The 23,590-nt window shown below is 40.1% G+C and overlaps 1 protein-coding gene across 1 annotated transcript; it reads right to left on the bottom strand.

The window, feature by feature from the left end:
* Positions 1–1,426: 1,426 nt before the first annotated feature.
* Positions 1,427–2,258, bottom strand: LOC308694384 (UDP-glucuronosyltransferase 2B17-like; the record flags this gene model as incomplete). Its single annotated transcript, XM_081371889.1, is given in 3 exon segments — positions 1,427–1,623; positions 1,626–1,953; positions 1,959–2,258. Coding segments are annotated over 3 exon segments (825 nt in total).
* Positions 2,259–23,590: the final 21,332 nt, after the last annotated feature.

Here is a 23,590-nt window from a genome sequence, read left to right as displayed (position 1 = left end):
TTTATGGGAGGGGCGTAAATCACAAATGAGTGATTATGGGCTAGGTTGATGTGGGCCCTTAAGACCAACATACCATAAAAATTTCTTTATCCTCGGTGCAACGGTTCAGGTAGTTATGTAGGAAAAACTGCATTTTTGGGGTTTGGGGGGGCCCAGCTCGGGCGGGGAAGTGGCCCCCGGGGACCAAACGAAATTTTTCCGTAAAAGTCTAGTGGGGCTACATGCCCACAAAATTTCATGTTCCCCGGTGTTTCGGTGTCCCTGGTATCGTTGACGAAAAATTTAGTAGATGACGAAAAAAAAAAAAAAAAAACTTTGACAATCGATTATGGGCTAGGTTGATGTGGGCCCTTAAGACCAACATACCATAAAAAATTGGTCATCCTCGGTGCCACGGTTCAGGTAGTTATGTAGGAAAAACTGCATTTTTGGGGTTTGGGGGGCCCCAGCTCGGGGGGGGGAGTGGCCCCCGGGGACCAAACGAAATTTTTCCGTAAAAGTCTAGTGGGGCTACATGTCCACCAAATTTCATGTTCCCCGGTGCTTCGGTGTCCCTGGTATCGTTGACGGAAAATTCAGTAGGTGACGAAAAAAAAAAAAAAAAAAAAAACGTTGACAATCCCTATATGACCGCTTTCGCTAGCTACGCTACCGGCGGTCATAATAATGCGATGAATGCAGTTTGAATGCTGTTTTTTTTTTTTTTTTTAAACTAGTTTATCCCTAAAATAATGGAAATTTCACTTTTATTTTGAATGAATACACTTTTGTTAAAAAAGCCTGTTGTTTTAATTCATAAACTGTAGATTACTTACGGTTATATTGACTGGCATATGCTTCTTCTTTGTTCTGTGCCGATATCTTTATCTTGGCATATTACTCCTGAAAATGAGAAAACAACTTTAGCATTACGCCTTATTGAATGTTAACATTTGAAATGTAGTGAGCAACCCACAGAAAGTCCAAAGTGCAAAGTTTATTTGTAACATGATCTATATGGTAAACTTGAAAATGAGGGCAATGAGGGAATGAAAGATCACATGAGGGAATGAGAGTTCATGAGGGAAAGTTAGTTAAGTTAGATTTTAGACTCATAGATCCATTTGAGAAAGGTTAAAGAAACGTATCTCTGTTTGAACCATATGGTGAACCATATTTCACTGTAATGACTGAATAATCAAACCATTATTCAAGGCAGTGGGATAGGGGGTTTCACAACATAATTTTTATTTTAAAGCATGCATAGACAGTAGAATAATTCAGTATTTATTATTCCATTAAAGATCATGTGATGAATGCAGTTTGAATGCTGTTTAAATGAAAAACAAGCACTTCAATATATTTTTTATACATTTTAAATATATTTTTGATATTAAAATCAATTTTTTTTATATTAGTTGTAAGTGATCAACATCAAATGCAAATGTCACTCAGTTTTCCTTTTTCTGCTGCAGCACTTGAAACACAGATATCGAACTGTTAAAAATATAGATAGAGTGAATATCAGAACAACTGCAAACAATGTAACTGCAACATCTACTGAGTAATAGGAGTACCAAGGTAGTTTGTAGGACTCTGTACAGAGGTGAGCAGCACCTTTATGTCTCATTACAAACTCAAACTGTCCAAAGGTTTAACTGGCTTATCTCTATGCAGATGAGAGAGCCTCTGCATACTCAGTCTGTAAAATGGTTCATTGATTACTTCCTGTATGGCTGCATGCAGTGTGTTCTTGTTTAAAACTGAGATGGAGAGTATCTTGGCTCCTCCTTTGTCTTGTAAACGAACAAGATTGTCGTACTGGTCAAAAAAGAATCGAATTCCAACCACTGGAATACCATGGTACAAAGCTTCTTGAACCCCATTGGTTCCGCCATGTGCCATACAAACTTTAGTCTTTGGATGCCCTAGAAGATCGTTCTGTGGCATCCAGTCAACCAGTAATGTGTTGTTCTCAAAAGTAGATGTCTCTTTCCAGTGTATCTCCAAATTACCTTTTGCGGGAGCCGAGCAAAAGCCGTAGCTATTTCTGCTGTTAAATCATCTGGTAGGGCACTGATAAATGCCCCTAAAGACATGATGATAACTCCCTGCTCTCCAGAACTTTGCATGAAGTCTTCCAGATCATGTGGAAGGGCCTTCGCTGGTTTACACTGAAAGCCTCCAATGTAGATAATATTTGGCATTGTTGGATGTGGAAATTCAAAAACAAAATCAACCCTCATAAGCCATATATCAGCCCTCCGGATAATGCACATGTGGATAGAAATATTTGTCACAAAGTTCTTGGTAATGTGGAAAATTAAAACGGTTGTTCTGAATGCCCATTAGCAAATAAAAGAAAACATTTTTTACTTATCTGAAGAAGTTAATTTTGTCAGTGTTTCCAGATCTTGTGATAAGGATGTAAGACATTGGTGAGGGAGCAACGTCAAAGTGTCCCTCACCAGTAGTGGTCCATCTCACATTATATACCATGTGTAACTTGAGTTCATGAGCCAGGATAATCCCTGCATCCCATTCTGGATCAGTAAGCATCAGATCATACTATTTTTCATGCAGTGCCTTCATAAATTCTTCACTTTTTCAAATATGTTTGTTATAAGCTGACATACCATTCCATGATTTTTATGAACAGTGTTGAATACATCCCAAAACAGCCGTACAGTGCTAAGCCAGTAACCCAGTTATTCTTTCATAGTCGATCATTTTGTAGAGCAAATCTTCTGCTAGTTCTTCATCCATTCCTTTGGTGTTAGGTATGGTTATAGAGTTGTATAATAAGTTTATAATAAGTTGAATTCTCATTTACCAACCAGCTACTGAAGATGCGTATTACATCAATGCTGTGCCCTTGACCATGTAAAGCCTTGATAAGAATGTCCATGTTCACCCAGTGACTTCCCTCCAAAGGCAACACCAAGATTTTGCCACCATCACAGAGAGAACCAAAAAAGATTACAACTGTTATCCAATAATAATGGATTACATAAATTTGGACAATATTATGTTATTATATGTTGTCGACACTGTGCAGTAGAGATGAAATGGTATGAAAGGGACTTTTTTTTTTTCATCCAGGACCTGTACTCTTTCAGAGTGAGGAGACAGGCAGGCAGAATAATTGCAAAAATTCTTTTGCGAGAGAGCGCAATGTTCCCTTTCGAGGGATAAACCAGCCTGACCTTGATTTAGTAGGTTAAGTTCTTCCATTCTGCCATAATTGATGTGAACAGTCTATAGTCAGTCTATAGTAATTTAGTATATTTTAATTTAGTAATAATCCTGTTCACGTCATCTGCTGTTATTTTTTCTATCAATTAGGGCTGGGCGATAAATCAATTTTATCAGTTAACTCGAATTTGACATTTAGGGCGATTTTTTTTCAATGCAAATCGTTTTTCTCTTTAACCCTCTGGGGTCAACAAACGCGCCCGCACGTTTTGCTGGATTTTCTTCACATTGTAGCACAATAAACTTAAAATTACTCCGTCATTTATGGTCATACAGAGAAAAAAAAAAAAAAAAAAAAAGAATCTGTGATATATCTACTTTTGTATGTGTCCACTTACAATCAAATCAAAACATTGTGCTTTTGTAAAATAAAGAAAATAAACGGTGTGTTTTCTGGTTTTGCTGGATTTTCTTCACATTGTAGCACAATAAACTTAAAATTACTCCGTCATTTATGGTCATACAGAAAAAAAAAAAAAAAAAAAGAATCTGTGATATATCTACTTTTGTATGTGTCCACTTACAATCAAATCAAAACATTGTGCTTTTGTAAAATAAAGAAAATAAACGGTGTGTTTTCTGCCTCCCCGTCACAGTGAACTTTTTTTTCTTGAACACGTCTATAAACTGAAACCAAACTCAGCGAATACTTGTCACACATTTATGAGCCATATACCTTTATAAACATTTAAGTGTGTACTTTTAAATGATCGGATTCAAACTGAAAACAAATATTCTCTGTTTAACCCTCTGAGGTCGGCAAACGCGCCCCCGCGTTTTGCTGGATTTTCTTCACATTGTAGAACTATAAACTTAAATTACTCCGTCATTTATGGTCATACAGAAAAAAGAAATATAAAAAAAGAATCTGTGATATTTCTACTTTTGTATGTGTCCACTTACAATCAAATCAAAACATTGTGCTTTTGTAAAATAAAGAAAATAAACAGGGTGTGCGTTCTGCCTCTCCGCGCGGTGAACTTTTTTTTCTTGAGCACGTCTATAAAATGAAACAAAACTCAGCGAATACTTGTCACACATTTATGAGCCATATACCTTTATAAACATTTAAGTGTGTACTTTTAAATGATCGGATTCAAACTGAAAACAAATATTCTCTGTTTAAGTAATTTGTATAAAACCAACAAGATGTCCAGCTTCTCAAACGCTTTCCTAATTATTTTTAATTTGAACACGCCCACTCGCGCAAAAGATATTCACATGCAAATCTCCACATGGAACGCGAATGCGCTCATTACCTCAAAAACAAAAATCCAAAACACTTCACAAGTCTCTGCTTTTCGTTGAGTTTGAAAGGCGCACTGTGAGCTTACATTGGATTTACCTCAGAAGAAGAATGCGATTTGAAGACAAGAAAGATGTAAGGTAAGAAATTCTTACATATTAGTTTGTTATTGTTGCATAAATTTCACATTGCAGTTGAACTGTTGCTAGATATATGGTGAAGATTATAATATTTAGACCCGTGTTTACTGTTACTGTGTTTGTGGATATCTGCTCAAACGTAGATATGTATGGTAACCATAATGTTTTATATTTGATCGCGATCGCGTTTGAATGTATCATATTTGATACATTCGAAAAGCAAAACGCACCAAACGGCTTCATGTTTTTACTATTATCTCATTTCATATCATCATTATAACGAATGAAAACATTTGAAGTAACATGATAATCAATATATTTTTCTCTAGCTTAGTTGTTACTGAAATATTTTGGAAGATTTATAGGCTGCTATGGTTATTGTTATTATTATTTTATGCAGCACTGCGCATAGCCTATGCCTACAAGGCACAACAAACCTGGTGTTCATTATATTATATATTGTTGGAAACATTTGTGTGTGTGTGAGTTTGTGTGTGTATTCTGTGAATTTTAAAAAGCAATTTTAACCAGAAAAATCTAAAATGTATTCCCAAAATCGAGCAGGCCTTTCTCTTGATATCAGTATGTTCACTTTTTATTTTTTCAGGGCCCAGATGCCACTCCTGCTGACTTCAACATTCACATGAGTCTCTGTACATCAGTGGTTCTCAATTCCAGTCCTCGTGACCCACTGCTCTGCACATTTTGTATGTCTCCCTTATTTAACACACCTGAACCAGATCATCAGCTCGTTAGGAGAGACTCCATGAACTGAAGAATGGTCTGGTTTTAACCAGGCTACATAGCCTATGCCTACAAGGCACAACAAACCTGGTGTTCATTATATTATATATTGTTGGAAACATTTGTGTGTGTGTGTGTGTATTCTTAAAAAGCTATTTTAACCAGAAAAATCTAAAATTTATTCCCAAAATCGTGCAGGCCTTTCTCTTGATTTTAGTATGTTCACTTTTTTTTTTCTTTCAGGGTCCAGATGCCACTGAGTCCTGCTGACTTCAACATTCACATGAGTCTCTGTACATGAACATGGTAAAGTGAAAATCAAACACCTTGGAAATGAAAGGTATGTACAATGTTTTTAGGAATGGCACATAGGTCTCTGTCTTTGGATCATTGTTTTCAATAAGTGCTTTTTTGTCATTTGTTTTGTATCTTTGGATTATGTTGTGTTGTAAATAAATCCAAACAATCAAAAAGCCATTCTTTTTTAAATCTCCTCATTCTTTGTGCAAGGTTGCTCAGAATGATAGGGCCTGATAGCTTCTAATAGGGCCGTTAGGGGAGGATCTTTGTCTTTCTCAGGTGTGAAAAGCTTACATATTAATGATGTGATCACACCTAAAAAAAAGCTAAAGCTAGTGTTGGGTCCGAGTCCACCTTTGTCGAGTCCGAGTCAAGTCCAAGTCCTTACCAATCAAGTCCGAGTACAAATGGGCCCGAGTCGGACTTGAGTCCGAGTCCTTAACATCCGAGTCCGAGTCGAGTCCGGCCGAGTCCACAAAGATTTCAATGATTTGAAATTGACCTTTCACAAAGACCCGCCCCTCTTAGTTACTGTTGTTACGTCTGACAAGCCATTCTGCTCTCACTCCACCCATCATGTTCTCACACAGTGAAAAATTTATTGTGGAGCAAAGAGGATACTGACAATGTGCCAACAGACAAGACAGAGCAGGTTCCTTTTGGTATAAAATAAAGTCTCAGCTTTAAAATTGAGTAACTTTTGTGAAATGCAAACAATAAATACCATTTTGTGGCGCTTTACTGTATAGCGCCATAGTTCAAGCAGCATGTGAACTGATCATCTATTTTAGTTATAGCACGATTTAAACATGAATGATAATTAGAAATGCAAAAAGATGTCAATACACACCTTTTGGTTTTGGTTTGGTTTGTTTGTCAGACAAAAATGGTGGATATCTGCATTATGATTGGTCACATTATTCAGAATCTGCAAGGTAGTGCTGCAACCCGATGCATTATGAGCCAGGGGTAAACGTTTGAGCAAGAAGATGGTGATGTGTAGGCTACATTTTTCTTATTTTCTTTTACATGTTAATATCGTATTTAGCCTCTGAAGGGCAGTATTAAATTAATGAATGAATTTTTAAACAAAATAAGAACAATTTACACTAATTTACACGCCCTGGCTCTGAATGGATGTTTCCTTCTTGAGTATCACTGAATGTTTGCAGTGTTTGTAATACCGGTAGTTGTGTATGAATTCCAGTGTGAAAAGATGGATCTCAAAGTCATACAATCACTGCTAGTAAAGAGTCAAATATGCAGAAGACGCTGGAAAAGCAAAGAATGTGCAGGAGCTGGAGAATTTATCTAAAGACCATTGGGCTGTTTAACTGTTCGTGATCCACAACAGTGTTTTTTTTTTTTTTTTTTTTTTAATGGTTGTTCGTGAGTCCCTTGTGTGTCCCGAACAGTTAAACAGCCCAATGGTCTTCAGATAAATTCTCCAGCTCAGGTAGACACACAGTATTAAAAATCAAGCTTATGTAATTTGTTTTGTATTTTGTGTTTGTATTTTGTCTTGTGGACTAGGCTATACTTAAACATCTGTAATGTGAAAAAGCTTTTTCAGGGCAGTATAAAAAGAAAAACGTTTTTATGAGCCTTATTATTAAAAAATAAATAAAAATAACAAATTGGAGGTTCTGCAAGGTGTATGTAAACTTATGACTAAAGTGTAAATGTAACAAAAATCATAACATTATTAGACCACAAAATGTTGCAATGGTTATCACGTTCTCATGTTGCTATGGTTATGGTATGTCAAATCCATGGTCAAATCATCGCAATTTCATGACTCGCACGACTATAATTTAGCGGGTTCACTCCCACATTTAAATACAGTTATCATCACTTTAAACTTTACAGTGTGAATGTAACCACTGGTCCTCTAGAAGAAAAACAAAACTATTATTTAGATCGTCATTAGCGCTCCCTTTAAAGCCATCACTACTTACCGCGTTCTGCACTCTCACTGAAACTCTCGTCATAAACACTGAAGTTGTCCGCACTGCACAGTGAATCTCTTATTTACATCGCGTCTAGACTTTGTTGTTTATGAGGAGATTTGTGAAAGTATAAAGCTTGCGCTGATTCAGAACATTTTGAGCGAATTCTCCGCATGGTGACACACCTCTGATTTGCCACTGCGTTCATGCGCGTAATATACATGTCTGTGATTGGCTACAATGCTCAACGCTGAAACAACACAATGTAAGTAGCTTCGTTTCGTTTTTGAATAATAAAAAAATGTGTCCTCCAGTGCCCGGACTCGACTGTACTCGGCAAATTTTCCGAGTCTAAAATGTCCGAGTCCGTGTCAAGTCCGAGTACAAATTCACCCGATGGCATGACAAGTCCGAGTTCATTCAAAATTGGACTCGAGTCCGAGTCCGAGTTCGAGTACCCCAACTCTAGCTTTCTCACACAAAACACGTCGTACAAATTTTAAATCAATATATTGTCTTATCTGAATGAGCAGTCAGGGCGATTTTCACGTTTTTGGAGCAAATCAGTATGGGTTTCATGGCCTTATTTCAGTGAGAATTTTTTTTTGTATTTTCTCAAACCACGCATAAATGTCATTATCTCAAAACTACAAACTTTTACATACATGCTGCTGATATATTATTGTAGCAGAGTTTGTGCTGAATACAGTGTAATCAGACTTTAGCCATGAAAATGTCACAAGTAACAGAAATAAGCACAAATGTCAGAGCATGTCAGAACACCTCCAGGGCCCAGAAAACAGCTCAGACCCCAGAGGGTTAACTTCCACCACCGACGCTCCCCTTAGGCTTCCGTAGTTCAGAGTGGGCCCAGCCCTCGCCCCACTTTCCTTACACCCACACAGAGAAGAGCTCGTTCCAAAGAGAGGCACAGTTTCATCCGTTGTTTGGAATTGGTTCGCTTTTTTGGTGTCAGACGCAGAACAAATAAAGCCACATTGCAAAGTGTGTTAAAAAGCTGTTGCTACCAAAGGTAGCAGCACAACAAATTTATTCCAGCATCTTAAACACATGTATGCAGCCGAGTGGAAGTTGTGTGTCTCTCAAAGAAACGAACAAGATCGCAGTTCAAACACACCCGCAAAAAAACAAACTACAGTCTTAGAAAGATTTTCGAATTGTATCCCCTATGACAAGAAAGGGCCCCGGTGGAAAGCAATCACGGATTCAGTGGCAAAATATATAGCAAGAGATATGGTTTGTTTAAGGGTAGGGGAGAGTGGGGTGAGTTGTGCCAGTTTTTACTCAAAGTGACTTTAAAGTGAGGCCATGACAGTAATGCCTTCAACTTAAGGATGTACATGTATTTCAGGATGTTGTGCATCCCTGAGAATAATAACTTTGGATCTGAAATAAATAGTTTCAGAAATATAGCTTTTGGGAAAAAAGTGGTCTCATGGCACAACTTGCCCCTGGTGCGGGGTAAGTTGTGCCTTTTGGGGAAATATGTTGGGGTAAATTGTGCCAGTGCTTTCTGAAGTAAAACAGAACATTTTACTGTTATGAACCGTATGCTATATGAAAGCAAGACAAATTCAATACAAAATGACTAATTTAAGGTTTATTTAGATATTGTCACCCTGGAATACCATAGCATGCGTTTTTCCTACTATGGTCAATTGCATAGGGATTTTGTATTGAACACAACTCTGGATCACAGTGTCACAGAGACAAGGGGGCGGGCTCATTTTACTCAGACGACCAATCAGTCTCTCAGGATCATTGTGAAGCTATCAAGCTACGTGTTAGCTAAATTAAACAAATAGCAGGTAGGCCTAAGTCAAACACTGATGAGGCATGCCCATCTCCTCACTTCTCAAGATTATCCCCTGTGAGTATGTAGGTCTCTAGGTGGTCTGGATCTGGCACAACTTACCCCATGCCCTTTGGCACAAATCACCCCAGACCCACAAGTTTGAATAATTAGCATGATCCAGCAGTTAAGAGCTAACATCATGCTAACTGTATAGACTCATTGTGTAGCCTACTAAAGCACTAAAACATGTGTGAAATATTTTCAAACTTGTCTATAATTGTCCAGACACAACAATCAAAAAACCTTAATCATAGAAAATTTACTTTGAAAGGGAAAAAACAGTTTTTTTGCACTAAAATGTGCTTAACTCTCATGCCATGTATCTCTCTTCTTTGGAGGATGAGTAAAATTGATTGCTTTTCAAAATTATGTGGTCACATGACCAAATTATTCTATGGTTTTCCAGAACAAGGGGTGGAACTACTTCCCCCCCTGGCACAAATCACCCCACTCTCCCCTATGGTTTAAGAGATATGGTTTAAGAGATATTTAGTTTATTTACATGCTTAAAGTTCTCAACCCCAGGTATGTGCTACCAAGCCGCAAATATTTTGCCGAAGTTGCCTTGCCTTGCCTGTACAACAGTACTTGTGAAAAGATCGCTAGAGAGCTGGAGGGGGTGTCGTTTTACTCCGCCACAACAGACCTGTGGTCCAGTCGAACGATGCAGCCCTATATGAGTTTGACTGTGCATTTTATTGACAACTGGACTCTGCGAAGCATCTGCCTTCAAACATCTTACTTTCCCGATGACCATAAAGGTGAAATAATTACAGACAGAGGCACCAACAGAATAAAAGCTCTGAGACGTTAGAGTCTAATGGCTATGCATTTAAGTGATGTTGATTTTTTTACGCATGAACAGCCCAATTAATGCATGTTTTAATTAATGCAATTTAATGAAATCAATACATATTACAACAAAATGTACATGCATGATTAATCATAATGGTATGTTGGTGTGTGTGTGTGTGTGTGTGCGTGCGTGCATATGTGTATGCCCTTAGACTTGTTTTGACACTGACCAATAGTGGCACTAAAAATAGTTTTCTTTGTGTTTTCTTTCTTTCTTTATTGTACAGAGAATGGTGTGAAGGACCCACGAATCGATCGTGCCATTGGGGTTTGTAAAAAGGCGGTTGCTGCCTTTTCCTACAGTTAGAAGAAAAGATGAGAAATGGGTGAAGTACAGGCTGAGCTTGGTCTACCCACTCATCAGCTGGTAACGGGGTCCCCGACCAGATGGTGTTCACGTCCAAGAATTATAGAGAGATTTCTCTAACAGCCATAATCCATGTCCTGGGGTCCAACAAGAAAAGTCGTCATCTTGCCCACTTGGCAAGATATTGAGGTTTTAGAGTCCGTAAATAAAGCTGTCAAGCCACTCCAAGAATTTACAGACGCCCTTATGCAGACGAGGCTTATGTCAGTGTCTCCTACATTAAACCGGTGCTGCATTTGTTCAAAACAAATCTCCTACAGCCAGAGGAAGACACCGAACTCACTAAAACAATGAAAAGAATCAATGCGGTACCTTGATGACAAATAAAGCGACCCTGTGAAGAATGAACTCTTGGACATGTCCTCACTGATGGACTCCAGTTTCCGTACAACCTACATTGACCCAGACAAGGTGGAACAAGTCAAGAAAAGAGCTGTCACTGAGCTGATGTCTCAGCTTGCTGAAAAAAGTACACCACAGCAGCCTGGTCCAGCTGTGCAGGTGTGCCAAGGAGAAGCACAGCCTCCGCCCAATAAGAAAATTACTTTAGCTGCTTTCTTCAAGAAGAATGTGCCAGATCCATCTTCTCACCAATCGGAGGCAGTGAAAGTAGAGACAGAGCTGGAAACCTACATACTGACCCCTGAGGTAGACCCAGACACTGATCCACTTCAGTGGTGGAAACGTCACGAACCAAACTTCTAAAGGCTCAGTAATCTGGCCAAAAAATACTTGTCTGTACTGCTACTAGAGCCCCATCAGAGAGGCTTTTCAGTGTGGGAGGGGGCTTTGTTACATGTAACCGGGCATGCCTCAAGCCAGAGGTAGTAGACAGGCTTGTCTTCCTGGCTAAAAATCCATAAAGAAGAATGTTGAAACTAAAGTAATGGATGCAGATGTTTCATTTTGTTTACAATTTCAGGGATTCAGGAAAACTGTTTAAAGTTGTGTTTGCACTTTATAAATACTGTTAAAAGTATGTATTTTTGTAATACATCTAATTTTGTCAATTTTTTTTACATTTATTTGACCAAAAGTGTTTTATCAAAGAGGGACACACAATTTTATTTTTTATTTATATTTTAAAGCAACACCAAGGAACTTTTCCTCTGCGGTCGCCCTACAGGTTGGAAGCGTAATTGTCCATTACCGCTGTCGTAAATAATTTAGCCTACTGCATCCTACTGTCACACACGCACGCTCGCTGTTTATCCAGCAACGGCTTTGGAATCTATTGTAACGCTTGCCATAAAGCAAGTCAAATTTGTAGTTTTCTTATGTCTCATTAGAACTACAGAAACGCGACCTGATCTGGCAATCTTACATAGCGTGGATATACCAGATAAAGGACCGCAAAGCGGTGGCATAAGTGCCTTTCACCCTGTCACGACTTGATGAACCTCTGAAACGATTTTGGAAACATTATTTATGAAGGTAAAAAATCCTACTTAGTGTTGCTGTAAGTTTGAAGTTATTAGAAAACTGATAAGCAACATTTTCACTCTTTAAAATGACAGGGCCAGCCATCTCGTTTACAAGCATGTGTTGAGGCTTGCTTCCTGTTACACTTATGCCCCGAGGGGAAATTTAGACTAAACTGCATAAGGGACAATCAGTGTCCTCAATTGGGTCCTTTCTGCCCTTATGTTCTCTTTCTAACAATTTCCTAGTTCTGGCATTAAACTGTAGATGGTGCAGGCTGACAGGTCTTAAACGGGGGGTGAAATGCTCATTTTCACTCAATCTCCTGTTAATCTTGAGTACCTATAGAGTAGTATTGCATCCTTCATATCTCCAAAAAGTCTTTTAGTTTTATTATATTTATAAGAGAAAATAGGCTGTACCGAGTCTTTCCGGAAAAAAACGAGCGTCTGGAGGCGGGCCGTGTGGGCGAAGCCAGAGCCATAGAGAGAATCCGTTGATCTGGGCTTTGTTTATAAAACATTCATCGTCGAAATGCAGGGAACAAACAGTCTACACAACTCGTTTCTGCATCCACTGTTCCTAACGCTGGGTTCTTTGGTAAGCTTTCCCTCACCAAAAACACTTTGGAGACACTATGCAGCGCTGCCGATGATTTCCTGTTGAAGCGCGTTGAGGTGCGCGGTCGCGCTTTTCCGGGAGAAATGCTCATATAAGGAGTTCCACTCTGGTCTACGTCATTAGATCCACGGTCAAAAAAAAAAACAGCCGAAACTTGTACCAACCCGGAAGTAAGATTTTCGGCACAGAAATTCTCCGTTATTCGTCCAAAATATTTTTAAAAAACTTTGGCCATGTTAAGCATGAGAATCCATCTCTTTAACACTGTAAACAACTCTGAATACATGAAACACCATTGTACCCCCCCTTTAAACTTATTGGTAGCAATCATGTCGTTATCTACATAGCACAACTGATTGGTTGCTGTTGCATCAGCAGCTAATGAGCTTGCTGCTCAAACATTCAAATACTTGACATTGTTTGCTGTTAACAGTCTGCACCGTGCTTTCAGCTTTCATATATGGCCATGTAAACATGTTCACTATAAAACAACTCAAACACAGCCAGCCATCTAAAAAAGGGATTCTTTATGTCCGACCGCTTATAAGCAAGACGCAGCGTTAACACCTGAGGTTTCCATTTGTGGGTAGGTATGTGAACAAAATTTAGACAGCAAAAAAACTCAAAAAGGAAACATGGTACAATAAATGTACAGAAATGTTCCCAAAAATAAACCAAAGTATACAAACAATCTGTAAGAATACTTAAATCTGGAATAAACAACACCAGTGGCTTTTTACTGTACGTTCACACCGCCGCCGACTTGAGCTGCAAAGAAGCTCTGGCCGCCCTGTCAAGGACGCTTGTCAAAAAGTACGGGGAAGCTTGTTGATGCTTTGGCCGCTCTGAAGTCTGTGTCACACCATGAAATGTAAACAGAAAAAAAGTAAACAGCATTTTTATAACCGTTTTGGTCACATTTGGTCAGAAAAAAAAAAAAACAGCTATTATTATTATTATTAATAGTGAGTGCGCACGTGCGGCCAGGGCTCTCTCTCTCTGCTCGTTCGTATGCCCTGCCCTGTTAAACTGACAGGACTTGAAACACATGCAAATGATAAACTTTCACTCTATGATGGTTAAACTGTGCAATTAATCCGATAATGATAGGAAACCCAGCAACGGCGATGATCAGCTTCTCCTCCATTTTCTCGGAACTAACTTAATGTTTTGGTAGGAACGAAATCATATGTTTACATCATATGTTTCTCCGGAATCAGCCAGCGCGAAGGACGTCTATATTCTGATTGGTTGCTGGCGTTTTGCTGCTGCTTTCCACTGAACTGCGTCATAGCTCATTACCATAAAGTTGAGCTACTTTCAACTTTCTGATTGACGCTCAAAACGCCCAAAACGCGACGCCGGTGGATTTGACGCTCATTGCAGCTGAGAGAAGCCAGCTTCCATTGAAAATGAATGACTTCCGGTAACTTTGGAAGCTCAAGTCGGCCGGGGTGTGAATGTACAGTTATGCTTTTTTTTTTATGCTGGATAAAAAACAAAACACAGAAACAATATTAAAGATACATTCTCATAAGCCACACACACTTATAAGATTAGAAGACATTTTACACTCTTCACATTACCAGTGACATGTTCATTTCCATCTCAGACAGAGTATTAATAAACTCGAATGAACACAGACATCAAAAACAGTACATATAGCTCTGAATCTATTTCTTTGAGTGAATAAACATTTACAATCAAGAATAAAATAAATGACACTCACTCAGTGAAACGTTGCACCGCACTATAAAACTCACGCAGCTGTCAACTCACGTGTGCACTCACGTGTCCTCATTCTCCCCTCTGATATTATTTTATCAAAAGAGAAAGAAGTAAGCTATTGTTTACTTTCCCCTCAACAAGACCACATGAACTACGATACAAAGATTCAAACAACACTCAATGATCACAGGGAACAATTACTCACGCTCAATCTAAGCAATTTAAGCCAGCGCAAATACCTGTGTTTACATCCTGTTTTCGGTTTAAGTCCAAAGTAATCGATTGCCGAGTTCACGCGCGTGATCATAGGTAACTAAACCTATGCATGTGAACTCGGCAATCGACTACTTTGGACTTCAACCGAAAAACAGGATGTAAACACAGGTATTTGCGCTGGCTTAAATAACATCATTTTTATATATCTTTCACATCGTCTGCAGTCAGATTCATTCGTGTTCACTCAGAAGGAATCACTCACATTTTCTGTGCACTTGTAATGACACATCAAGGATGTTAAGAGGCTAAAAGCAGGTTTAGTACTTGCCCCATTGAAGTCAACAGGGTGCAAATTTTAAAAATAGAATAACTTGGTGTAGGCAACACCGATTTTTGCCGTTGTTCTCTGTATTGACAGCACTCCAAATGTACAAAAAAATGAGCTCAATGTTAAAATTGACCGGAGTTCTCCTTTAATTTTCACATTAAATGAAATAAAGGTTTCTTATTGTGGAAAAAGTCCAAAAGTCCATAAAGTTTTCTGTCTTTAACCCGATTTTAGCTTTTCTTGTGCTTAGAAATTGACCGCCATTGAGAAAATGAAACAAATCGGCAAATTGGCTACAAATCACACCAGCAGGCTGCTTTCTGTATTTTTATAGCAAATGATAGATATACAGATAGATACTCCAAAAAAAACAAAACAAAGATAACTGATGGATCATTTATGGAAATACATACAGTATGATATGGTACAACTACAGTGCAATGCAAATAGTAAATATAAGATAAAGTGAGAAGTAATGCTAAATAGTTTAGTTTTGAGTCTATAAAATATACAAACAGTATACAGCAAATAAAATAATAATGAATAGTATAATTATAGAATATCAAAAGCACAATTATATAGTATTGATATAGCATGTAATTTATGTATAATACTATAATAACAGCAAATACAATGTAATATCAATTGCAGAATAATATAGACAATAATAAAAATAGTAAATTAATAGTACCTACCTGAAACAAGTACTTGTCATAAAAGTTGGTTTTAAGAAAATATAGATGAATATTTTGATTTCAGGAAATTTACTTTATAATAAAAAATATCATATAAGCTAAAACTATAATATAAATCAACTCATGTCTCAACTTTCACAGCTAAGTTAACTAGCGACATCGCTAGCTATTTTAGTCTGACTGACTCCGGTGGCCAACTAACTTTACTAGGCCTATTAGGCTACTAATTATATAATGACCAAATACAACCAGAAACAAATGTTCAGTCTTGGTTGTGAAAAGTAATTCCCCGAGACCTGTTTTCAATTGTGCGTGGATTTGTACAGCCCCAAGCAGCACACAAAGCAGGCATTTTTCTCAATTCCCATTATGAGAGTTAAGGAAAAGTTGCCCTCCGCAATATGGCGGCGCCGTGTATTTATTATGTCTATGGTCTGTTGTACCGGATACAGAATGGACTACTTGTACTGAGCTTCGTATATTCTGATGTTTACTGTGTGCAGAATTTTCCAAACTTATCGGAACATGAAGTCTTAATCCAAACCAAGCCGATCTGAGAAAGCAGCGGGTGTTAAAAATATGCCATTATTTTACCACAGGGTGTCAGTGTTCATCTAAACTAATGATCGCGACGCTGAAGTGTATGAGAACAGATAACATCAGTACGAACCACGAACATTTATTTATTTGGATTAAATATTTTAATCATTCTGTGTCATTTTTCAATGTCCTCACTATTTTGTTTATGCCCAAAATGCTATAATATTCAAAGTAGTTTACTGTCATTCTCCTCTATGCTGTGTGCTACTGATTAAATAGCCTATTTTACATCGTTACAGACACCTCGCGAGCATTCATTTATTCATTCAACTATTTTAAAAGACTGGAATAAACACCAGCGCACACAACCAATCCTTTTAATAGTCAATTTCATTTAAAAAATGTAAACCCAACAGGTATGAAATGTCAGAAAGAGAGAGAGAAAAAAAACTGTTAATGAGAAGACGAGCATATAGGACTGCTGCAGCTTTGTGGATAAATATATTTAGCCTATTTATTATTCAGAATGCACAGTTGGAAAGCAAATATATTTATAGGAACATTTCAGCAGGCTCAAGATAATTAATACAATTAATACAAAGATCATTAGTCATTGTTTTAATCTATTGGCAGCAAAACATAGTGATAATCTGCATTCTCATGTATGTAGGTGCGCTGAACGCTCTAACCGGAAACACCCGATATGTAGCCTAACTAGAACGCGGAAGTAGCTGTGCAAGTAGTCCACGTTTCGAGTCTATCGACTTCGGGTTCGAGTCGTTCGTTCATCATGTGACAGCCACATAAGCTGAGCTATGCACTCGGTCCCGGATACAAAATGTATTCTGAATAAATATCCTTTCATTAAAAAACTGTAGGATTGAGTGCGAAACAAACACAAATGAATCTTCCAGGTGAATTGTTCAAACATAATTTCTCACAGAACTGAACATTCCAGACACCACATCACCAACCCCAGAGCCATAAAAGAAGGCTCCAGCCAGCCAGTCTCCGTTGACCAACGAAAACCCCCAGCTAAGAACTTTATGGCCATGCAAGCTTCAAAGAAGATGAGCCTAACTAAAGAAAGAACTGGTCAATGTAAGATAGCTTGGAAAAGAATGATTGGCTCAGAGATAGCACAATTCAGCCCGATCAAGATAACAGCAGAAACTGCTCGAGCCCACAACATTCCAGACTACCCCCTCCGTAAGGACCTCTGATAGACCTCAGGGTGTAAAATCGTTTCAAACCACAGAGCTGAGATTTTACCTATAACATAAATAAAATCATTCAAGAACAATTTTCAATGGACTTATAGATCAAGCATCATGCAACGACATGATTCTATATTGTTCCTACAATAGATGGGTGTATCTGATATGCTTAGATGCCATACAATTCATGTAATTGTTATAATTGTTAGATTTTTGAATGAAAATGTGTTGTGTTTCATATCGATATTATCATATGTTCTTAATTCAAAGGATGGCTTGATTGAAATCTGTGGAAAATGTTTCGGATTCTTATAATAGTAATAATGTCTTAGCTGTGGCCTCTGTACTCTTTGCTAGAGCTTAGAGAGTAAGGAGAGCACAGATAAGCTTGATTTATGATAAGAAGTGAAGAGAACGCCACCTCCTAAACAAAGACAGTGTCTAATTGGTTAGAACTGATCCAGGAGGCTGGGCGGACATTTGAGTTTAAAATCTTAACACCAGAACAAAGTTTAGAGTTTCAGTGCAGAACCAAAAATGCAGCGGGAGATGAAGATCTAAGACAGACAAGTAACCATGTAAAACGCGCAGACGAAATAACCCAAATCAAGATCTGAAGAACATGGGTTAAACAGCTTCATTCAAGCCATCATCTACTCTTCTCAATTTCCTTTCTTTTCTTAGTTTCCTTTCTTTCCGTTGTGAGTCTCGGTTCTAAGTTAAGTTTTGCGACAAGATTTCGAGCCACGTTTCTTCTGCAAAGCCAGCTTCAAACAAAGACTTTCATTCCGCCAGCACGCCACGTGACTGACCACGTGACCCAGACATCAGGCACGCGGAGACCAGCCAACGAACGGACCGGGAAAACCCTTTACACCCAACAAAAGGGAATCCCCAAAAGCAAAGACAAGCAAGTACTGCCTCCAGACTCTTAAACTGAACTGGTGTATTTGATACTGATTTAACCCCCTGGAGTCTGAGGTGTTTTTGGGGCCCTTGAGATGTTTTGACATGACCTGACATTTGTGCTTATTTCAGCTACTTACAACATACTATTGGCCAACATGTAATTTTGTTGTATTCAGCACAAACTCTGCTACAATAATATGTGAGCAAAATGGATGTACATGTTTGCATTTTATAGAAAAAAAATATTATGCGTGGTTAGTATGTTTTGGGAAAAACATTGTCACTGCAATAAGGCCATTTAACACATACTGAATAGTTTTCCATAACACTTTGGAATTACTATTCTTGTAGGCTAGAATTTTTTCTACAAAATGAGGTGAAAATCATTCTGACCACTCTTTCACAAACAACAATATAACGATTTTAATTTTGCATGTCAGTTTTTGTGTCAGCACTGCTGTATGCGTGGGCCATGAATATTAATGTGATTCACACCAGGGGTGTGACTAAAGACACTCCCCCCATGGCTAATGGGCCATCAAGGTGCTGTGAGGCAGCCTGAACAAAGAATGATGACCTAAGAATGATTCACTGATGAATAAAAAGTTAAAAAGAACAGCATTTATTCAAAATAGAAATCTTTTCTAACAATGGAAAGACTTAAAGTTATTACTATCACTTACATCCTTTCCAAAAAAGAAAGAAAAAAAGACCAAACTTTTGTTTTTTTATAAAAGAATATTTTTATTCAAAGAATCCTGAAAAAACTATTACAGGTTATAAAAAATATATATTAAGCAGCACAACGGTTTCCAACACTGATTTAAAACTCATTGCCGTTTTCTGTGACACACCACAGAGCTCTGTTATAAGTTGCTCCATAAACTCTTTATGTGACAAGTTACCATGTAGCTCTTTGTGCACAATGAAAGAGTTGGTGGAAGCAATGTCCAAGAAGTGTAGAAAAATCTTACTGTACCACTTCATGGTTATGTGCTGTGTTGTGTAGTACTGTATCAGCTGATCAGACAGGTCAACACCCCCCATGTGTGTGTTGTATGCAGTCACAGGTGCAGGACATGGAAATGTCTTTGTCCTCCATGTATCTTGTGTTTTCACCCTCCTCTGCGCAGTGTCTCCTGTATAAGCAGAATGGATGGTTTTTGTCATTTCACACAAGAATAGGTAGGCTACTTTTATATTATGACGATGTAAACACAATTAGGCTACATTTCATCTGTAAAATATTACGTCTATGCACTTACTCTGTATGATTTCTCGATCGCACTGAGAACTGAAGGTTCACATTCCTAAAAAACAACATCAAAATAAAACTTTTAGCATACATTATACAAAGTAAACTGCTGAGCAAGTGATGGTTATGGACAAACAATGTATAGTTGATGGGCCATAGAACGGAGAAATATCTATTTATGGGCCATAGACCGCGTCACCGTGAGTATCTGTTGATGGGTATCCGCACGCATTTAGTGACACACGCAATGAACGGATCGTTCGCGAACGACACACATCACTACATTTCAAACATTTACACCTGTATTCACAAACATCTGTGCATAAGGCAGTATTGAAGCGTGTCTTAGGCTAACCAAAATCGAGCATTTATATAAAAATATAATGTAGACAGTAGGCTATATCACACATTTTACTGGAGGCTGAAACATATTTGCACTAAATCACATTAGTAGATATTCGCAAACAAGCTACATTACGCATAAATAAGTATTTTAGCATTATTTCAGCTAATCAAAACTGAGTGAAATATATATGAAGTATATAAATTTAGCACTGAAAGGTTGCCTACCAGTCTAGTTCACATTTTAACATGTTTCTGTCTATTTATAGATGCATACATGTACGATATTAGGCTTAGTTCATGTTTTTACTCCAAACTCATTTCATAACATACATTTTAATCTGGCATGACCAGTTTAACATGTTTTACCTTAAAAATCTTGTCATCTTCAAATCGCGTTCTTCTGAGGTAAATCCCAAGGTAAACAGCACAGCACAGCACAAGGTAAACAGCACAGCACAGCACATCTTCAAACTCGATGAAAAGCAGAGAGGAGTAAGTTACCGAAGTCTCTTATTCTTTGTTTTGAGGTGATGAGGGCGTTTACAGGTCTGCGTTCTGCCGCGTGGATCATTTGCATGTCAATCGCTCGTGCGCGCGTGGGTGTGGTCACATTATAGTTAATTAGGATGTGTTTTTAAGAAACTGTACATGTCGCTGCTTTCTTACGGATTACTTAAACAGAGAATATTTGTTTTTTATATAATTTACATATTTTAAAAATAGAGTTCTCTTACGAGAGGTTCTCTCGTATTGCGTAGTTGCTTACGCTACGGGAAAGCCTTTCTTTCTCGAGATACTGAAGCCAAAAATTATCCTTAATTTTTATAATCTTGTCAACGCAGTGCGGCAGCCTGCAGACCTAGGGCAAGCTTACTAGCGTGCCCATTGGCTGCCCTGCGGCAACTGCAGCAGCCTACCGCTGAGCCCTTGGCGTGACGTCACGACCAATGAGCGCGCTTGGCGCGCTTAATGCGTCACAGCCCGCGAAAAGGGGTGTGGCTTAGCGTATATAAACAGGGCTCGGAGGCTGCTTCTCTGATTTCTGTCTTTTCAGCGAAGCTCTACGCATCGCTGCTCTCTGAGGAAGCCGCCGTCGAATCAAGCGACCAGCACGCCGAGGATCTCAGCCTGAGGACGCCGGCCGCCTTCGCCGCCTTCAGCTTTCCCTGCCTGCTTCGCTATCCGGCGAATATATCCTTTTACTGCTCTGTGTTGTATGTGTTTGTGTGTTCGCCCCGCGACACACTTTGCATCTAAAAGAGCGCGAGGCGTTGTTGCAAATGCCTCGCTCATCCTGTGGCTCGTGCAGAGCCGCGCTCAGCGACGGAGACCGCCACGTGATCTGCGCTCTCTGCCTGGGTTTCGACCACGCAGCCCGCGCCCTTCACGGGCGGCTGCGAACAGTGTGAGGACTTGCCGATGTCGACCCTGCGGGCTCGACTCGCCATGTTTCACGATCCTCCACCTTCTCCGGCTGCCTCTTCCGGGCCGCGTAAGAAAAAACGCCGCTCTCAAAGGCCTTCCGAGCCGGTGGTTATAGCTGAGCGCTCGCCGGAGCCCCTCCCGCGAGCCTCGCTCTCTCCTTCTCCCCCGCCCTTCACCGACGCGCAGCGGCCGGCCTCTGCCCGCACTGCCGTCGCCTCAGGGGATGAAGCAGACCAGCTGGTTACTCCCCTCTGTCAAGCCGCGCAAACGGCGCCGCTCACAAGGGATGTCAGAACGGACGGTCACGGGCTATAGCTTCCTTTACGTTACAAGGAAGCTACCCCCCCCGGATGACGCACGCCCTCTCCCCCTCTGTTCGAGCCGCGCAAGGCGCCGCTCACAAGGGATGTCAGAAGTAGACGGTCACGGGCTGGCTTCCTTTACGTTATAAGAAAGCTACCCCGCGTCTCGGTCGCGCGCGTCACTCTCCGGCCACCTCCGTTTCTCACACATTTCTCAGTCCCCTCCTAGCTCAGGCGACTAGAAATATCTATATTGCAGTAAACGAGCCTGTTATACACGCACGCCTGCAAACAAACGATGTCACAGCACATAATGACATCTTCCCGCTCTCTCTCCCTTTGTTCGAGCCGCGCAACTGCGCCGTTCTCAAGGGATATCAGAGCGGACGTCACGAGCACCGGCGAAAGGAGGAAGAGAGAGTGTTTACGTCCCGCTTAGGCCGGACTCCCTCCAATCCTCGCATATTTCTCAGTCCCCTCTAAGTTCAGGCGGCTGGAAATACTATTATTGCAGTAAACGAGCCTGTTGTAATACACGCGCGCCTGCAAACAAACGCTCGGTCATATGCTCGCACTGACTGGAAGCTCATGTGTGCCCCTGTGGCTCAGTGGCAGAACATTAGACTTCCGCACCAGAGACCCGTGTTCGAATCCGGCTCTGGCAGCAGAAAAACTTTTTTCTGCTTGCTTCTCTCGAGCTCGCGGCCAGCTTTCTTACATACAGAAAGCAAACCCGCATCTCACGGGATACAGATTTCTCAGTCCCCTCTAAGTTCAGGCGGCTGGAAATACTAATACTGCAGTAAACGGGCCTGTTTTAATACACGCGCGCCTGCAAACAAACGCCGAAACGAAACACGACGCTCGGTCATATGCTTGCACTGACTGGAAGCATGTGTGCCCCTGTGGCTCAGTGGCAGAACATTAGGCTTCCGCACCAGAGACCCGTGTTCGAATCCGGCTCTGGCAGCAGAAAAAAAAAAAAAAAAACTTTTTTCTGCTTGCTTCTCCGAGCTCGCGGCCAGCTTTCTTACATACAGAAAGCAAACCCGCATCTCAAGGGATACATATTTCTCAGTCCCCTCTAAGTTAGGCGGCTGGAAATACTAATGCTGCAGTAAACGGGCCTGTTTTAATACACGCGCGCCTGCAAACAAACGCCGAAACACGACGCTCGGTCATATGCTCGCACCAACTGGAAGCTCATGTGTGCCCCTGTGGCTCAGTGGCAGAATTTTACTGGAGAACCGTGTTCAAATCCGGCTCTGGCGGCAGAAAATATTTTTTCTGCTGTCTTCTCCGAGCTCGCCAGCTTTCTTACATACAGAAAGCAAACCTGCATCTCACAGGATGGTGCTTGAGTATTTATGAGCGTCTAAACATATGAGCCATCAAAGCATTTGCTCTATAACGCCGATGGTGTTACAAGTGTAGAAAATGTGCCCACTCCCATGTGCTCACTGCTACACACAAACACGGTCCCCATGGTAACGCGTTCAGAGCGCTCTCTCATAAAGCGGTCACACGCCGCTCGAGTAATAAGTGTAGTAAATGTGCCCACAACTCTGTGCTCACATCTACCTGTAACTCGCTCTGCCACTCGGTTACCCCGGGCAACAGCGGCTCAAGCCGAGGGTGTTATAAGTGTAGAAAATGTGCCCACTCCCATGTGCTCACTGCTTCACACAAACATGGTCCCCATGGTAACGCGCATAGAGCGCTCTCTCATAAAGCGGACACAAGCCGCTCGAGTACTAAGTGTAGTAAATGTGCCCACAACTTTGTGCTCACACCTACCCGCTGCTCGCTCTGCCATTCAGTTACCTCGGGTCGCACACCCTCTAAGCTCCCAAACTCTGGCCGTGTCATAAGTGTA

Source organism: Scardinius erythrophthalmus (genome assembly GCF_964197995.2).
Source record: "Scardinius erythrophthalmus genome assembly, chromosome: 8".
NCBI classification, from domain to species: Eukaryota; Metazoa; Chordata; class Actinopteri; order Cypriniformes; family Leuciscidae; genus Scardinius; species Scardinius erythrophthalmus.
Note: the sequence above shows the minus strand (reverse complement) of the source record. Positions and strands in the feature narration are given on the sequence as shown.